Source organism: Malaya genurostris, chromosome 1 (assembly GCF_030247185.1).
Source record: "Malaya genurostris strain Urasoe2022 chromosome 1, Malgen_1.1, whole genome shotgun sequence".
In the NCBI taxonomy this organism is placed as follows: Eukaryota; Metazoa; Arthropoda; class Insecta; order Diptera; family Culicidae; genus Malaya; species Malaya genurostris.
This window is the reverse complement of record NC_080570.1, coordinates 30274157-30289256: the sequence shown is the minus strand read 5'-3', so window position 1 is coordinate 30289256 and position 15100 is coordinate 30274157. Positions and strand designations below refer to the sequence as shown.

Sequence of the window (15100 nt, the reverse complement as noted above, 5' to 3'; positions counted from 1 at the left end):
TGCTGAACTTTGTTGGCTGTGCTCTGAAGTTAATTCCATTATCGCTGAATTATCGCGCTGAATTATTAGCCATACCCTAATTTTCTCCATTACAAAGCTAATGACTGACTAGGCTGCGCCATTGACCATCACCATCGGAGACGGTACAAAGCTTCCGACAGTAGTGCGCGGTTGATGCCCTCAATGAAGTAAGCAATAACAGCATAGCGAAAAAAGAAAAATGAAATGAAACTGAAAATAAACATAAAAACAAATCGCCGGATGCGATTCGAACCCCATATTGAATAGTACTCGAGAGTAATTGGCGCTGATTTTAACCGCCCATTGAATGTGTTTTCCTACATATGAACGCACTACCAAGCGGACAAATTATCCGCAAACAAATTGGCATCGAAAGTGTGAAATCTCCCATTGCACGGTGGGTCAGAAAACTATTTAGTTTGGCCAAACCCATGACTCCTCGGAAGTTCTTTTGGTCGTTGCCGCCGATTTCCTTTTCCATTACCCTACTACTACTACTACTACCACTACCACTACAGTGGCAGCCTGGAGGCACGGTTTGAGCGGACACCATGTGAGCGAATGTCTCACGTGAGCTTCAATCGAAATCGGATGGCGCGGAGGGCGGGAGAAACCACCCGTAAATGAGGATATCGTCGTAAAAACGCACAATGAATGATGCTGCGTATGACCGAGACCCAGTCGCCGCAAGAGCAACAACCTGGTGATGATTTTTTTTTATTTAAGAAGTGCATCGGGTATTCTCCCTTGGATCGGATGATGTCCGATGGATGTTGAACCCGATGTGAATCTATTTTGAAGCCGTTTTTCATCCTCGAGGCGTAGAAAAAGCCGTAGACGTAGTATAAAAGCCTGTGGAAACTGTGAAAGCAATCACCGTGTTTTAGTTTAATAAAAACATTTCTAAGCTATCGAATCGGTCGCTTCTTTTTCTGGAGTGAAAAATGTTCATCCGACCAACGCCGTTCAAAAAAAAAACCGATCACGAAAACAATCGGTCAATAATGCGAGACGATTGAATGATTGGATTGAAATCGCAATATTTTATTGTTGAGTTTTCTGACAAGGGAAACAACGGGATCAGAAAATTTCACTTCCATTCCGTTACGGAGAACAATCGATTAGTTTCGACAGAAAAAGTTATCAAACCTTTAATGGACGCTTCGAATGACTTTCTAAGGACAGGCGACCGAAGGTCGTACCTTCTCTTGCTTGGGAATAAGATCTGAACCGCATATTCTTCAGAAATCATTCGAATCAGTTTAGCAAAATCATTCCTTTGAACTAATTTGGTTTTCCTATCGAAACCTACAAACCCATTTCTGTTTTCTCCAAGTTTCATCTTCGGCGCATCAGTGCATTAGCAGTACAAATTAAAAACTAAATATCCCCTAAATGTTCACTATGTTACTCGTAAGGCACTTTCTTTCACATCCGAAATTTCAAACAGTACATTGCTCTTATTAAGAACAGTCTGATTAGCGGCTTCAGAGGAACTGCTAAGCAACAATTTGATCTGTTAATGCACTGAACGATCGTAGATGAAACGATACAAGAATGATTATAACACATGGATCAATAAGTCCCGAGACTAAAGCAGAGCTGGCGCTCGTAGTAAACCAGTAACCACGTCTTTCTAGAGTACTAACCTTTGCTTGAAACGGGTCAAAATTTTAAGTCGATCCGACCAGAAACAGCTGAGTTATCGAGGTTGGAGTAAAGTCGTTTTGTGGAAAAAACCGAGTTTCGTGTTTTGATAAAACATTGTTTTTTAATGGGTAAAAACACCGTGCAAGCGAAACAATGGATTGAAAAATGTTATCCAGACTCTTGTCCATCAAAAGCAACGATTTGTCTGTGGTTCGCCGAGTTTAAACGTGGTCGTACCGACACAAATGACGCGGAACGCTCGGGTAGACCTGTGGAAGCCGTTACACCGGAAAATGTGAGTGAAGCGACAAAAATTATAATGAAAGATCATAAAGTTAAGCTCTGTGAGATTGCTGAGATGACACAGATATCATATAGAAGTGTATTTACTATCCTTCATGAAAAATTGAGCATGAAAAAGGTTTTTTCCAAACGAGTCACCCTGCCACATGTCGATGAAAACAATGGCGAAATTGAACGAATTGGGCTTTGATCTGCTTCCCCACCCCCCATACTCGCCAGATTTAGCCCCTAGTGACTTTGTCTCAAATGAGGAGGTCATCGCTGAAACTGAAGCTTATTTTGAAGCGATAATATATTTTTTATATAAACATGGTATTGAAAAATTGGATAAACGTTGGAACCATTGTATCACCCTAAAAGGTGATTATGTTGATGAATAAAAAAAAACATTTGCAAAAAAAAATGTTGTTTCCATTGTTAGTCTCGGGACTTATTGATCCATGTGTTAATTATGTACGATTTTCCGGAAATCTAGCTAACAAACCAATCAACCAAAAAATCCTGAATATTTTAAAAACATATTCCCATATTTTAGACCGAAGAAATGTCCACTGAGAATAATGGGATTCTTGAATCTCATTATTCATTTGGCATTCAACCTCCACATTTTCCCTGCCAAGAAATTTGCGACTTAAGCAAAAACAAAATATTTCTTCCGGATTCAGTTCTACAACAAGCGAAATAATTCAACAACAACGCTTTTATTGTATCATTTGATTCATTCATCAGATGATGCAACATTTGCAATAATGTTTGAAACTTCGGTATACAGTAAAAATATATACCATCCAAATTGACTTCCTTGAGATAATCCCGAGTCAACATCAAGAGAAATTATTTTCTGATATTTTTGTATAAGTTCTGGAAAGAGTTTGAACTTTTGAAATGTAGACTTCTCTGGTGATGAGAGGTAGTGGGAGTTCAGTAAATGTAAATTGCTTTAACGAAAACATTGCGTTAAAGGCTGACGTTTCGAAGCAAAGCCTTGGTATTACATTCCTGTAGTGGAATTTGACCTTCTGTTTCAACGGACTTCGCAGCCGATTCAGAGTGTACAGAACTATTGCATGGCTGGTGCTACGATTCTATTAACACTACGAATCCTTCCAAGGTCGGGGCTCGAACATACGATGACTGGTTTGTAAGACCAGTGCCTTATGCATTGAGCCGCCAACCCGGGATAACGACGTTTCGAAGGAATATCTTTTCATCAGCAGGGTTAAACGATAACAAATATTTTTTTATTTAGGGGTTTATTTGTTTCTGCAAAAAGCACATATTTTGTTTCAATTTCTTTGCATTTAAATGAAAATGCAAGGCGCGGAGCTGGCAGTTCAATTTACTCCACTCTAAGCACTGATAAGCCGAAGGCGAAACGCGATAAAATTGAAACAAAATATGTGCTTTTTTCACAAACAAACCTAACCCCTAAATATTCACATTCTGCGACGGCCAGTTAATAAGCCATCACTCGTTTACGCCTGAGACGTCATAAATAATATTGCACCTGTGCAGTATTATCAAAGTGTTGCATTAATAGTGCAAACTGATGGCGGAGATGGCAGTTTAATTTGCACTGCTTTAAGCACTGACGAGCCGAAGGCGAAACACGAAGAAATTGAAACATTTTTCGTTCAGTAGATTGAAACATTGAAAATAGTTGAAAACAGGAACGGCTACTCAACAACAGTCACTTCCCGCACATCAAGCAAAATAATACATTTATAGTCGTTTTGTCCTGAAGATGAAGAAATATTCTTTCGAAACGTCGGCCTTGAACGCAAAATTAATATTTTTTAAAGCATCACCAATAAGCCACCATTCATGCATTTTCAATTTAATTTAAACACAAGAAATAGGTTTTAACATGTCGGTCTTTGAATCCCTGGGCTGACTGGGCAGATGGCGTCACTAATAAAAATTCTTTTACCTTTAAATAGATACATCTTTCTGATGTCAGCTGGCAAAATTTCATAACAATCGTTGCATTGGTGTGTTTGTAATTGTGCTTTTAGTGACCCTAAAATTATCAACAACGAAGAAAAAAAGAATTTCGTGTGTTGATAAAATATTGTGAGTTTTTTTAACGTACTGTGGAAGGAAAAAAAAGAAGATTTTACTAGTATTATCGGGGCTCTGCTTTAAGCAAACCAACCGTTGCAGACTGATTTGCTAAATTTCATTTTAGTCTGGTTTGGCGGTTCAATGCATAAGGGCGCTGGTCCTACAAGCCAGTTGTCGTATGTTCAAGTCCCAACATGGAAGGGTTCTTAGTGTAAGAAGGATCGTAGTACTAGCCATGCAATTGTTTTTGTACGCTATGAATCGGCTGCGAAGTCTGAAGTTGAAACAGAAAGGCCAAATTCCATAACAGAAGTAATTAAATGCCAAGACTTTGCTTTTTACTTTGCTGAAGCTAAACGTGCTCATGGTCGTCCAAATGAGGCTACTGTTCCAGCAATTGTCTCAAAAGGTCATTCCATCATATTGTTAAATCGGACTGTAACGTTGCAAGAGACAGTGGAAATCATTAAGACATCGAAAGGAAGTGTATTCACAATTTTGCATGCATCCACCACATTCGACAGTTTTTACCCCTAGTGACTATTTTCGGTTTTCAGATTTGATAAACATACTTTGTAGAGAGCGATTTGCATCGAACGACGGGTGTAATGTGATGGGTATCGGGTGTATAGCATGATCAAATATCTTTACCAAATCTAAGAACAAAAAATAGTAGTTGGGAGCTAAAACTGCAAATATGGTGGATGCATGTACAGTTTTTTTTTTTATTTCGATTGTAGAGATTTCATTCCTAAGCTTCTTCGAACCAGAAACACTTTCAGACCCTATGTGCGAGATAGGGAACCAAACACTAGTGGGCTGCATGAAAGGTATAGACTACTTTCATGCAGTCTACATGGAAATCGAAACAAAAAAAAACCTTTTTCGATTCACCTAGTGGTGTAAAATGACGCCTTTCTCATATTAATTATATTTTCCTAAACATCACTAGAAGATTCTGCCAAGATTTTTTTTTTCAAAATCAAAAACTTTCTTCGTTTATACCGTTTATCACTTTTTCAATTGGTAACCAGTTATGTCAAGTTAATTGTGGAATTGAATGTGGAAACTCTATACGAAATTGAACAAAGCACGCTGTGTGCTAGACGGTGGCGTTTTCTTCTCCCGTACCAACACATACCGATGTGTATCGATTTTGTATCATTGTATATGACAGTTTGAAGGTTTTGATACTATATAATTACGAAACCGGATCTTGGATTGGGATGAAATTGCACAGTATCTTTTAAGACAATGAGAGCTTTAATTTAAATCATGATTTATGAAAATCGGTTTAACCGTTGCTGAGAAATCGAAATGAGTTGCCGTTTTTTACTCGCTATTACTGGTGCGTTCGGAAACGGAAACCGTGGACTAGTAGTTCCAAAGTAAAATTACATATCCACTAACTAACAAAGTCTGCCAACTACACATGAATTTACCAAAAAAATTTATCAAAATTTGCACCTCGTTTCACCATCACTTTTGAAAAAAATCCTTATGAAATTGAATATTTTTCATTTATCGCGCTGTAATACTGGAACCAAAAGTCGAATCTAAATTGAGTGCGCATTTTTTCATGGATTTGCACATATTGCCTTGTAATTTCGGAACCGGGATTCGGATAAGGATAACATTTAACAGCGAACTGTAGGACCATAAGACCTTTCGTTTGAATCTATGTTTGAGAAAATCGGTCACGCCATCTCTGAGAAAATCGAGTGACATTATTTGTCACATACACACATACATACATACATACACACAGACATTTGCTCAGTTCGTTGAGCTCAGTCAAATGGTATAGGACATTCGGCCCTCCGTTCAAAAGTCGATTTTCACAGTCACTCTAGTATAGCCTTTTTATATGAGATAGGCAAAAATTACATGTATCCATCTTATTTGCCAGTTTTAGCCCCCATCTACTATTTTTTGTTCTCAGTTTTGGTAAAGATGTTGGAATATCGCTGAAACAATTGTATCGCTGTTGAATGAAAATACATTGAAAAATAAAATCGAAAAATGGAGAAAGAAAAGTTATGTTTTCTTCGTCAGACCGGGGACTTTTTGACCGTCGTGTTTTTAGCAAATTCAGATTCCTACAAACATACTGCGTTTGCTCAAATAATCGATGATTGTTTCTAGCCAGCTTTTTGTGTCGCTAACCAAAAGCGATGACCCATTAGAATCCGAAATAATAAAATCATCTGTATCTTGGTATCGAATTGACGTACAAGTAAGATTAATATATCAGTACTCAAAAGAAAAAATATCATAACAAATCATTTTTCTTCGTTTCGAATGAAAATTCGAATTTTGTTCTTGATTTCTCCCGCTAAACGGCGCACACCTCCGGAGTCAACTTCCTTGGAACATTTGTTCCACATTTTGGTCATCTGGATGATTTCCCGGCTGTAGTGGTAACTCGCCAAATCAGCCCAAAACTTCACGGGACCATCATGGGCTTTAATAAAAAAACAATAGTACGCGGTTTTTGAGGCATACTTCCTTGTACAGCTTCAAGTCCGTCGTCTTATTCGTCACGAACAGTTTGGTCTTGGCTCCGCAGCTACTTATACCTTGCCAAATCATCAGTTTTTTTTTGGTGAATTTGTCCATAAAATATGGGGAACGTGCCGTTATGAGTCAACTTATTATGAAACTGATAAACTTCGCAGGAATATCTCCTCGTGCCGTCGCCAGTAGAATTTTAGAACCGGGAAGCTGTCCGAAATCCAGTTTGACATGGGTGTTTCATCGTCGATGAGCAGGCAGCTTTGGTACTTCGTCAAAACCGGCTGGTACAATTTCCGAGCTCGAGGTTTGGGGACGAAGGCTTGCTTCAACGTTCTGTTTGGTTGCTTGTGCTGGTTCGACAAGAACGATACGCTGCTCGCAAACGAATTATTCGATTTGTGCGATTTTCACTGCGAACCACATTGGATTATCAAAGTGGGTCTTCTCTCGGCTTCGATTAGGAATAATTTTTGACTCACTGCTCGAAACATCGTGGAATCTTTACTACAGAAATCGTTGTAAAAGAGTTCACTTTCCAGATTTTACCTGGACAGAACTTTAGTTAAGTTTCTTGCATCCTTCGGCATCCAAAAGCTGATCGCCTGCGTCTGTGGTATCCAAATTTTTTTTCGCCAGAACTGTGTAGACAGTCTAAGCGGAGTGAATTCCGAATCTGACAATCAGATCACAGGTTTTGGTCCTTCACGGGGCCTGATACTGCGCTTTCCACATAATTTGATTGTCCATTTTTAAAATTACGAAACTATTGTTTGATTTTTTTTTCATTGCGGTACTGTAGGTCTGTAACTCTAGATTAATTTCAGCAGCTGAAGATCTTTTTACACATAAAACTAAATGCGCAGCTGGTGTGGAAGTAATGATTTGCGTGAACATTGTTCACTGTACGCACAGATAGGCAAATGTCGTTGGTAATGGCTTGTCAATTGTAATCGTAAAATATCTTTCCGTGGAATTCAAAAACCCTCAACACTGAAGTTCGTGATCGTTTCTGATTTTGACAGGCGAATCAAAATAATTCGCTGGTTCGAAAAAAAAAAAAACAAACAAACGAAGAATCGAAACCCTTTACCGCGCTAGTCTGATCTGTTGATGCTGAAGCTAGGCCTCCAGTCTAGCTCGTATCATAATTCATTGATTTATGTAGGGCACGTCACCGGCTAGCGAGTGCGCGAGCGGGACTCGTTCGCATATTCGCTCCCTTCGATTAGGAAGCTCTTGCAAATAACTCGTCTTTTTTTCCCCCGTTTACCCTGGTTAGTCTGAAGTTTTCTTCTGCTGCGGTGAAAACACACACACACACACAGACCTTAGAGTCGTGGCGCAACATCATCTTCACCTCGACGATTTACGACGATTGCAACGGGGTCCAAGAAAGTTTCACGCTCTTCTAGCAATTAATTCAACGGCGGCAATGAGAACAAATTGTGCCCGTCAAGCCCAATCCGCCCCTCGGGTGGGTCTAGAGACTGGAATTGTGTAACAATTAGTTTGGCCCCATTCGATCGATGCCGAGGACTGGCCGCGAGCAGGTGTTTGAAGAAAAAAACGGCAAACCAAACCAACAAAAACAACAAATCGTAAAATACTTTTTCCCGTAGCATCATCACGCGGTCGCATCTCCGGGGGGCGCTAATGGAAATGGAATCCAGCCGCAAAGTGCGCGTGTGATGCCGCATGGAAATGCATGGAAAACTTTTCCAGTGTGGCATAAATGTTTAAAAAATTTGCAATAATTACAATGCGCAAGTGCGCAGGCAACACAGCCAGCAAGCTTACAGCTTTCGGTTGTTTATTTGATAATGTTCGATTCGGAGCAGGAGGTCAGGTCACCGCGTCAGGCGTCATTCAGTCGCTCACACAAAGCAGATCAGGGCAACGGCGACGAAAGGGGCCGCGTCTTTCGGGTGTCAAATTGATCTATTGGTTCCGAAATTGGTTCGCAATGGTGGTGGCATCGAAAATGGCAAATTTCTCAACGAGCAAAAAAACAAAAGCTGTTCACACTCCCACCCAGCTTTTCGCCCGGTCTATTGACAGCGGATTGCACACCGAAGGCTCCGGAACAGGCACTAGATAGCGTGAGTTGATTATGGTTTTCACTCTGCTAGAGGTGGAACCGCCAAAGTTTCGATTTCTGGGAATTTTCACTTTCGAACTACGAACCAGGTAAGGTAACCGGCGACTAAAGGTTGAGGTAGTGAAACAAAAAAAAAGTTTTGCGCCGCGTGAAACCCTGCTCCCCTGTGGCGTCGATTTCAATCGTGGGTTCAGGGGTTTTCTCGCTTAATTCACACACACAGAGGGTTGTTGATTTCCTCGTTTTTTTTTGTGTTTTGCCGGCGGCGTCCTGCGTAGCCCAAAGTAAAGCACTTCGAAACCGGCCGCTAATTGTGTGAAGATGGACAGATTTAGCGGGTCGTTATTCGGTGGGAAAACTTCACGACTAAAGTCCGAAACTGATTGGGACCGGCCGAAACTTAAACGGAAATTGAAAGTGTCTCGCTCTCGCTTTTCACGGGTCTCTCGGACCGAAGGGCGAAACCAAAAATCGCCTCGTTTAGAAATCTGATTAGTTTGTAATTATCTCTTCCACCCCTCCTCGTTTTAAATGGATACTAAAACGAGGTTTTTCTTCTTTTTTCCTCTTTTCATTGCAGCACACACTAACCGGCCACAGCGGAAAGGTACTGGCAGCGAAATTCCTCGGCACCTCGTGTCTAGTCACCGGTAGCCACGACCGTACGCTCAAAGTGTGGGACCTCAAAAATCGCTCGTGTAAGTATGGTTGCAAACGAAAGTGATAGTAGTAGTAGTAGTAGTAGTAGTAGTAATGTCATGAGAAGCAGGAACTGCGGCGGCGGTGCGGATTTTTCGATTGGAATAATCTATTTCCCACCTCGTTCGAAAGGGCGGTTCAAATCAGCGTCCGTCCCGGAACGGACGGTTGTTGAAATGCGGAAATGCGATGTCGATGTCAGCACAATATCGAAGCCGGTAGAAGGCCGCCCTTCACGGGGCTAGCTGATGCAGTCCGGATAAGGTCCGATAGGTCCGACATTATTCAACACACAAACATGATGATACAGGAAGTTATAGGCAAACAATTAGTGAAAATGTGGGAATGGAACGACCTGGGCTGAAAGCTTTGTACTTACCAAGTAACAATTTATGTTATGCTAGCTTATTTGTGACTAGTTTGCAACCAAAAATTTGAGTTATTGTTACTAACATCCAGGGCCGGTGAAACATGTTAATTTTTCATACTGCGGAGAACGACCTACTATTTTGAAGTATTTCTCTATTCTAATGGAAATTATATTTATCCCTATATTTATCACTCTGCACTCTAGTCGTTTTTTTTTAAATAAAATATTGATTCTATAAAACTTTTCCTGAAACGCGTGAATTAGAAGTTTAAAGAGTTTTCGGTACTAAGTTTTAAAACAAAATTTCGCATCTAAGGTTTAACCTGGTTTCGAAATCACTACCAATTTTTGTTTTCAATTCAAAGTACCGACCTTCAAAAAACATTTAACATCAATAGCACCACGAACACTGAAGCAATCGACATATAAGTGACGTTACTAATTCATTTATGAAAAATTGAAATAACGAATTCCGTGTGTTGCTAAAACATTACTTTTTAAAGGAAAAAAGCGTGCAAGCCCAGCTATAGCTTTAGAAGTGTTTTTCCCACTAGGATCCGTTAAAAATGAAGCTTTGTGGTATTTTGATTTTGAACGTGGCTAAATGAAGCAGTCAACTGAAAAAAATTAAACAAGTTTTGATAAACGTGATGTATGAACGCAAAATCAAAGTTCGTGAGATTAGATATGCTGAGATCGTTAGCACATGAACTGGAAGTTCTTTTACGATCTTGTACGAAAATCTGCGCATAAAAAAATCATCTCCAAATGGATCTCGAACACGGCCGCTCATAATTAGCAAAAGTCTGCCGTAATAAAACGGAATGCGTTGGTATGAAACAGTGGACGAAACATGGATCCACTATTTTTATCCGGAGTCATACCAGCATTCAGACTGGGAAAGCCGTGCTATAAGTCAATGAAAACAATGAAAAAATTAAACGATCGGGCTACGATCTGTTTCCTCATCCACCTTGTTCACAATTACCTAGCCTCCAGCGATTGTTTGTCCTTTGCGGATCAGAAAAAGACACGCCGGGGAAAAAATTTGGCTTGAATAAGACAGTCATCGCCGCAAAGGAAGCCGATGTTTCGACCAGTGATAAATCATTCTATAAGGATGGTATTGAAAAATTATTAAAGTTCTAGAACGATTGTATTTCATTTGAAGATGATAATGTTGATGAATAAAAAATATGCCTGCACTTGAAATTATGTTTTCTGGTTAGTTCCTGGACTGTTTGAACGATGTGTTAGCAACTTTTCTGAACCACACAGAGTTTCTTTTCTGAACCACACAGAGTTCAAGTTTATTCGATACAGAATCTTGGTTAGTATGAGTGGTTTTCTTAAAAGCGAACACACTCATTGAAACGCAGAAATTCAATGGAAACCGTGAACTTGTATGTATACGAAACTGTCGTATTTGTTAAAAGAATCCATGACAAAGATTGATTGCTACTTGGGTTGGAATGTCTGCAACTTTTTCGATTAATAGCAGAAAATTTCAAAATTTTAAAGATTTCAGAATATTCCTGGTATTACGAAGTATTAAAACTAAATACACAATTTTGCAACTCCGAGAGGTTTCAAAGATAATTACCCAAGAAACCAGTAAGCACTAATAATTGCAGTAAAATAGCGCTTTATGAGTTCCAAAAATTCCTATAGCTCTATACAGGGCTGGCCATCAATCAACTCCGTACTTCATCATCACCGAGTTCTGCTCACCTGCAAATCGGTTTCAGAAGCATCGCTGAGCGAGTTGAGTAACTGGGTAACCATTCGTGTAGAGAGAAAATCGTCTCTACCTTGTAGTGTCAAGCAATCAGCAGATGAGCGCTGAGTGCACATCAAATATTAGAACCAACTGAGAGACGATTTGTGAGTTGTGATTTGATGCGTTTGTACATCAACACATTGAATCAGATTCCTTTGACACTGTCTCGCTTGTATTCCCCATCCACCAGAGTTGCCATGGGCGGCCAACGTTCGAATCGATGCCATTGCAATCCAATTCTCAAGCCATGTTCTCGTATGCTGGAAAACGCATTCGGTTCAGTAGCCAGTTGTGTTTAGCTCGAGACATGAAATTCAATCGCTACGGTACATCAAGCTACAGTCCGACTTTTGTTTTCGTACATTGATGTTCGTGTTCGTTTTGAGTTCCAGCAAAAACAAAACCGAAAATCTGGATTGTGTTGGCAGCTCTGTGGTTTAAGCATACACTCACCGGTGTAGCTCGGTACGGTGATGCCAAACTCAGTACTCACTTTTTAAGACTAGAAATGAGAGTTAAATGCTATGAAATCAAAACTGAGAACCATCAATACCATCATAATTTGATGTCAGCGGTGCTCTGTATAGGTGAGTGTGGTTGTTTAGAACAGCGATGAGTTTCATCTTTACCATCATTTTGATGAATAAAAAAAATAGGATTTTATGAGCGAGTATTTTGCGAGTGTTGGCTCTATATCTACAATCTGAAAGCTCATCTATTGTAAAACTTTACTGCGGCTTTAGCAAGTGCTAATTGGTTATCTGGGTAAGCACTAATGAAGACAGTAAAATGGCCTTATATGTGTAACGAAAAGACTTCTAGCTGTATAACTGCAATCTGAAAGCTAATATGCCGTAAATCGATCAATTTAAGGAATTATTAATGCACCAATTAGCACTATCAGTGAATAGGCGCATATATTTTACCGAGATCGGCATTAGAACAGTCTCAAGAGCGATTAAAATGCTGTCATCACAGTACATGAGGAAAATGGTAAATGTATCTGACAGTTCCGAACAGGAACCCAATCAAAGTAAAATGCTCAGAATTTGTATTCCATTGCTATTTTAGATTGACCTTGGAAAAAAATTCCAGATGGTTCAATCTGAGGATGGTTTTGAGTTTAGAAATAATTCAGACACTTCTGACTCCCGAAGCAGAAACAAATGGAGGATCATGCTATTATTATTGTTATATATTTTCTGTATTTTTTTTAAATAAAGAAAAATGTTTCGGCTAAATTTTTTGCTATTTTGAAGATTTCAGAATACTTCTGAAGCTGAAAATTTTCCTATTTTTGTGAGATTATAGAAGGCTTGTGAAATTCTTAGAAATTCCTGAAGGGATCAAATTTACCAAATATGTTAGCATACCAAGCATTACAATAGAAAGTAAACCGAAATTATAGTAATTTACGACTTTCGATTGGTCTTGAAAGTCTACTAACAATGTTCAGCAAAAATCCTGAATCTGGAGACTTCCGATGACATACGAAGATAGAAGAACATGTTAAATATTCTATTATTAATTTGCTTAACCTTTGGTGTAGTCGATTTTTGATCTTTCATTGAAAAAGTTTCTGTTCTCATTGAAAAAGTATTAGCCGATTATCAAACCCCACGTACTCCGATTAGAACCGGTGTTCGGGGATAAGAATTGGACCCAGGCGGGTTACGTGAACGGCATCGACTTATCTATCACGACTTATCCCGTCTCCTTTTTTTTAACAATAAAAAGTTATCGAAAAAATCAAATTGAAAACCGTCAACCGATTCCTACCACTTCTTTTTAGACTCCCATTTTGCTACCGATAATTGGTTCCAGGTTGCGAAGATTTCAAGAAATTTTCATACAAAAATACATTCAGTCGTGAGTGAACGCTAATATCTTCATCTATGAGCAACAAATGGTTTGTCTTACTGAAGATGTGTTCAAAGTCAAATTCATGTGACGTTGAAATGTATTGAATTATTTTCGAGATTTTTTCGATTGAATCGAAGACTAAATATATATTTGAATTCTTGCTTCGAGCTTAGGTCTGTCCAAATTTAGTGCCCTTCAGAAAATTTTATGTGTTTGAAAGTTTTAGAATTCAAGACAAAAATTTATATCAAATAATTTATTCAAGTGAATTATTTTTTTATGTTGCATGCACCCGTTACTCCTCAGACAACCTCAGTAAGCATTAATATTTGCAGTAAAATGGCCCTTAACGGGCACAGAAAAGTTCCTTGCTCTATATCAGTAATCTGATAGTTTAACTACTGTAAATCGGAGAGTAGGTAGCATTTTGGATGCTTGCTAGCCAAAAATGAATGTTTTCAGCACGATTAAAACGTAGGATTTGTCTATGTTTATTGGTTACCAAAAAACCTATGACGATTGATATTAACAATAAAATACCCTTTCAAGGCAAGTGCGGCAAGGTTTTTCTAGCCATTTATAATAGACGTATCTGTGACAAATCGATTATTTGTTGGGAATGCACCCCATGTTTTTCACCCAAAAAATTCTGTTGAATTGTCCTGTTCAGGGCCAAAACTATGTTTCTATGTAAACGAATTTTGTAGCAGCAAAGCATGATTCGCCTCAAACGAGTTTATTACTTTACGTCCAAGATTTATTGTTAAATGGTCCCTTTCAGGGCCGGTAAAGTTTCCATGAAAACGCATAAGTGGAGCTTAAAAAGTTAATGATTAACAAATATTCACTACAAATTGATAATATTTCGACATGGATATGTCATACTTTGTAATGGAACTGATTTCAAAATTTTCCAAATTGAATTGTGATAAGTTGTAGATTGCAAACATCTCGAATTCAACTAAACATATCATTATTCTTTTCACAAACCAACGGAAATATGATCTACAATTTATGATACAATTTTTAGTGGTATAAAATAAAAAAAAACTTATTCAAAAATAAGTTTTTTTTTCGAATTCTTGAAATTAACGGGAAAACTTAGCACCATTGCTTGCCTCTCTACCATTCGGACAACCATTTTGATGTAGTCAAATGCGTATCAGTTCCGCTGTTCAAATGGAATATAAATGAAAGACTACACCTAAAAATTCTTGTTCGTTAGACGAAAATGCACAATCGATTCTACAAAATAAATTGGAAGCAGGTTACAAGTAACAGCATTGTCATCCACCAGAGATAGTCAACAAATCGGGTCTTTCAAGAATCGAAAGTCGATCCCAAAGAATTTCTGAATATTATCTCTAATTGAAATTAGTTTTATGCTTCAATATTTATCTGATGCATTTCAGGAGCAAGCTGTGTGCCAACAAACTCTACAAATCGACGTAAAGAAAAGTAAAAGAAAAGTAAAAACGGTTATGTGCCCAAAGCACAAACATAGGATTACCCCTAAATGACCACGTTTTCGTTCGGCACGTCAGAAAAGACATGGCACTTCGGTGCCAATTGAAAAAGTGTTTTGCAAGTAGCATTCACTTTACGTCTGCTTAGCGGTTCAAATTGAACTGTTTAAGTTTGCACTAAGCAGTTCAATTTGAACTGCTCTGCACTGACGAGTCTAAGACGAAACGTAAAGAAAAGTCTACAAATCGGTTCTTTTAAAAATCAAAAG

At 38.7% G+C, this 15100-nt stretch overlaps 2 protein-coding genes across 6 annotated transcripts in view; one reads left to right on the top strand and one right to left on the bottom strand.

The window, feature by feature from the left end:
- The window catches only part of LOC131435864 (uncharacterized), a 388758-nt gene that overhangs the window by 310709 nt on the left and 62949 nt on the right, over positions 1–15100 (bottom strand). The window lies entirely within an intron of this gene.
- LOC131435895 (autophagy-related protein 16-1) overlaps positions 1–15100 on the top strand; it is a 347031-nt gene that overhangs the window by 328934 nt on the left and 2997 nt on the right. Inside the window, exon 4 of the mRNA XM_058604167.1 lies at positions 9234–9351. Within this exon, the coding sequence (XP_058460150.1) occupies positions 9234–9351 (118 nt within the window). The remainder of the gene's footprint in view (positions 1–9233; positions 9352–15100) is intronic.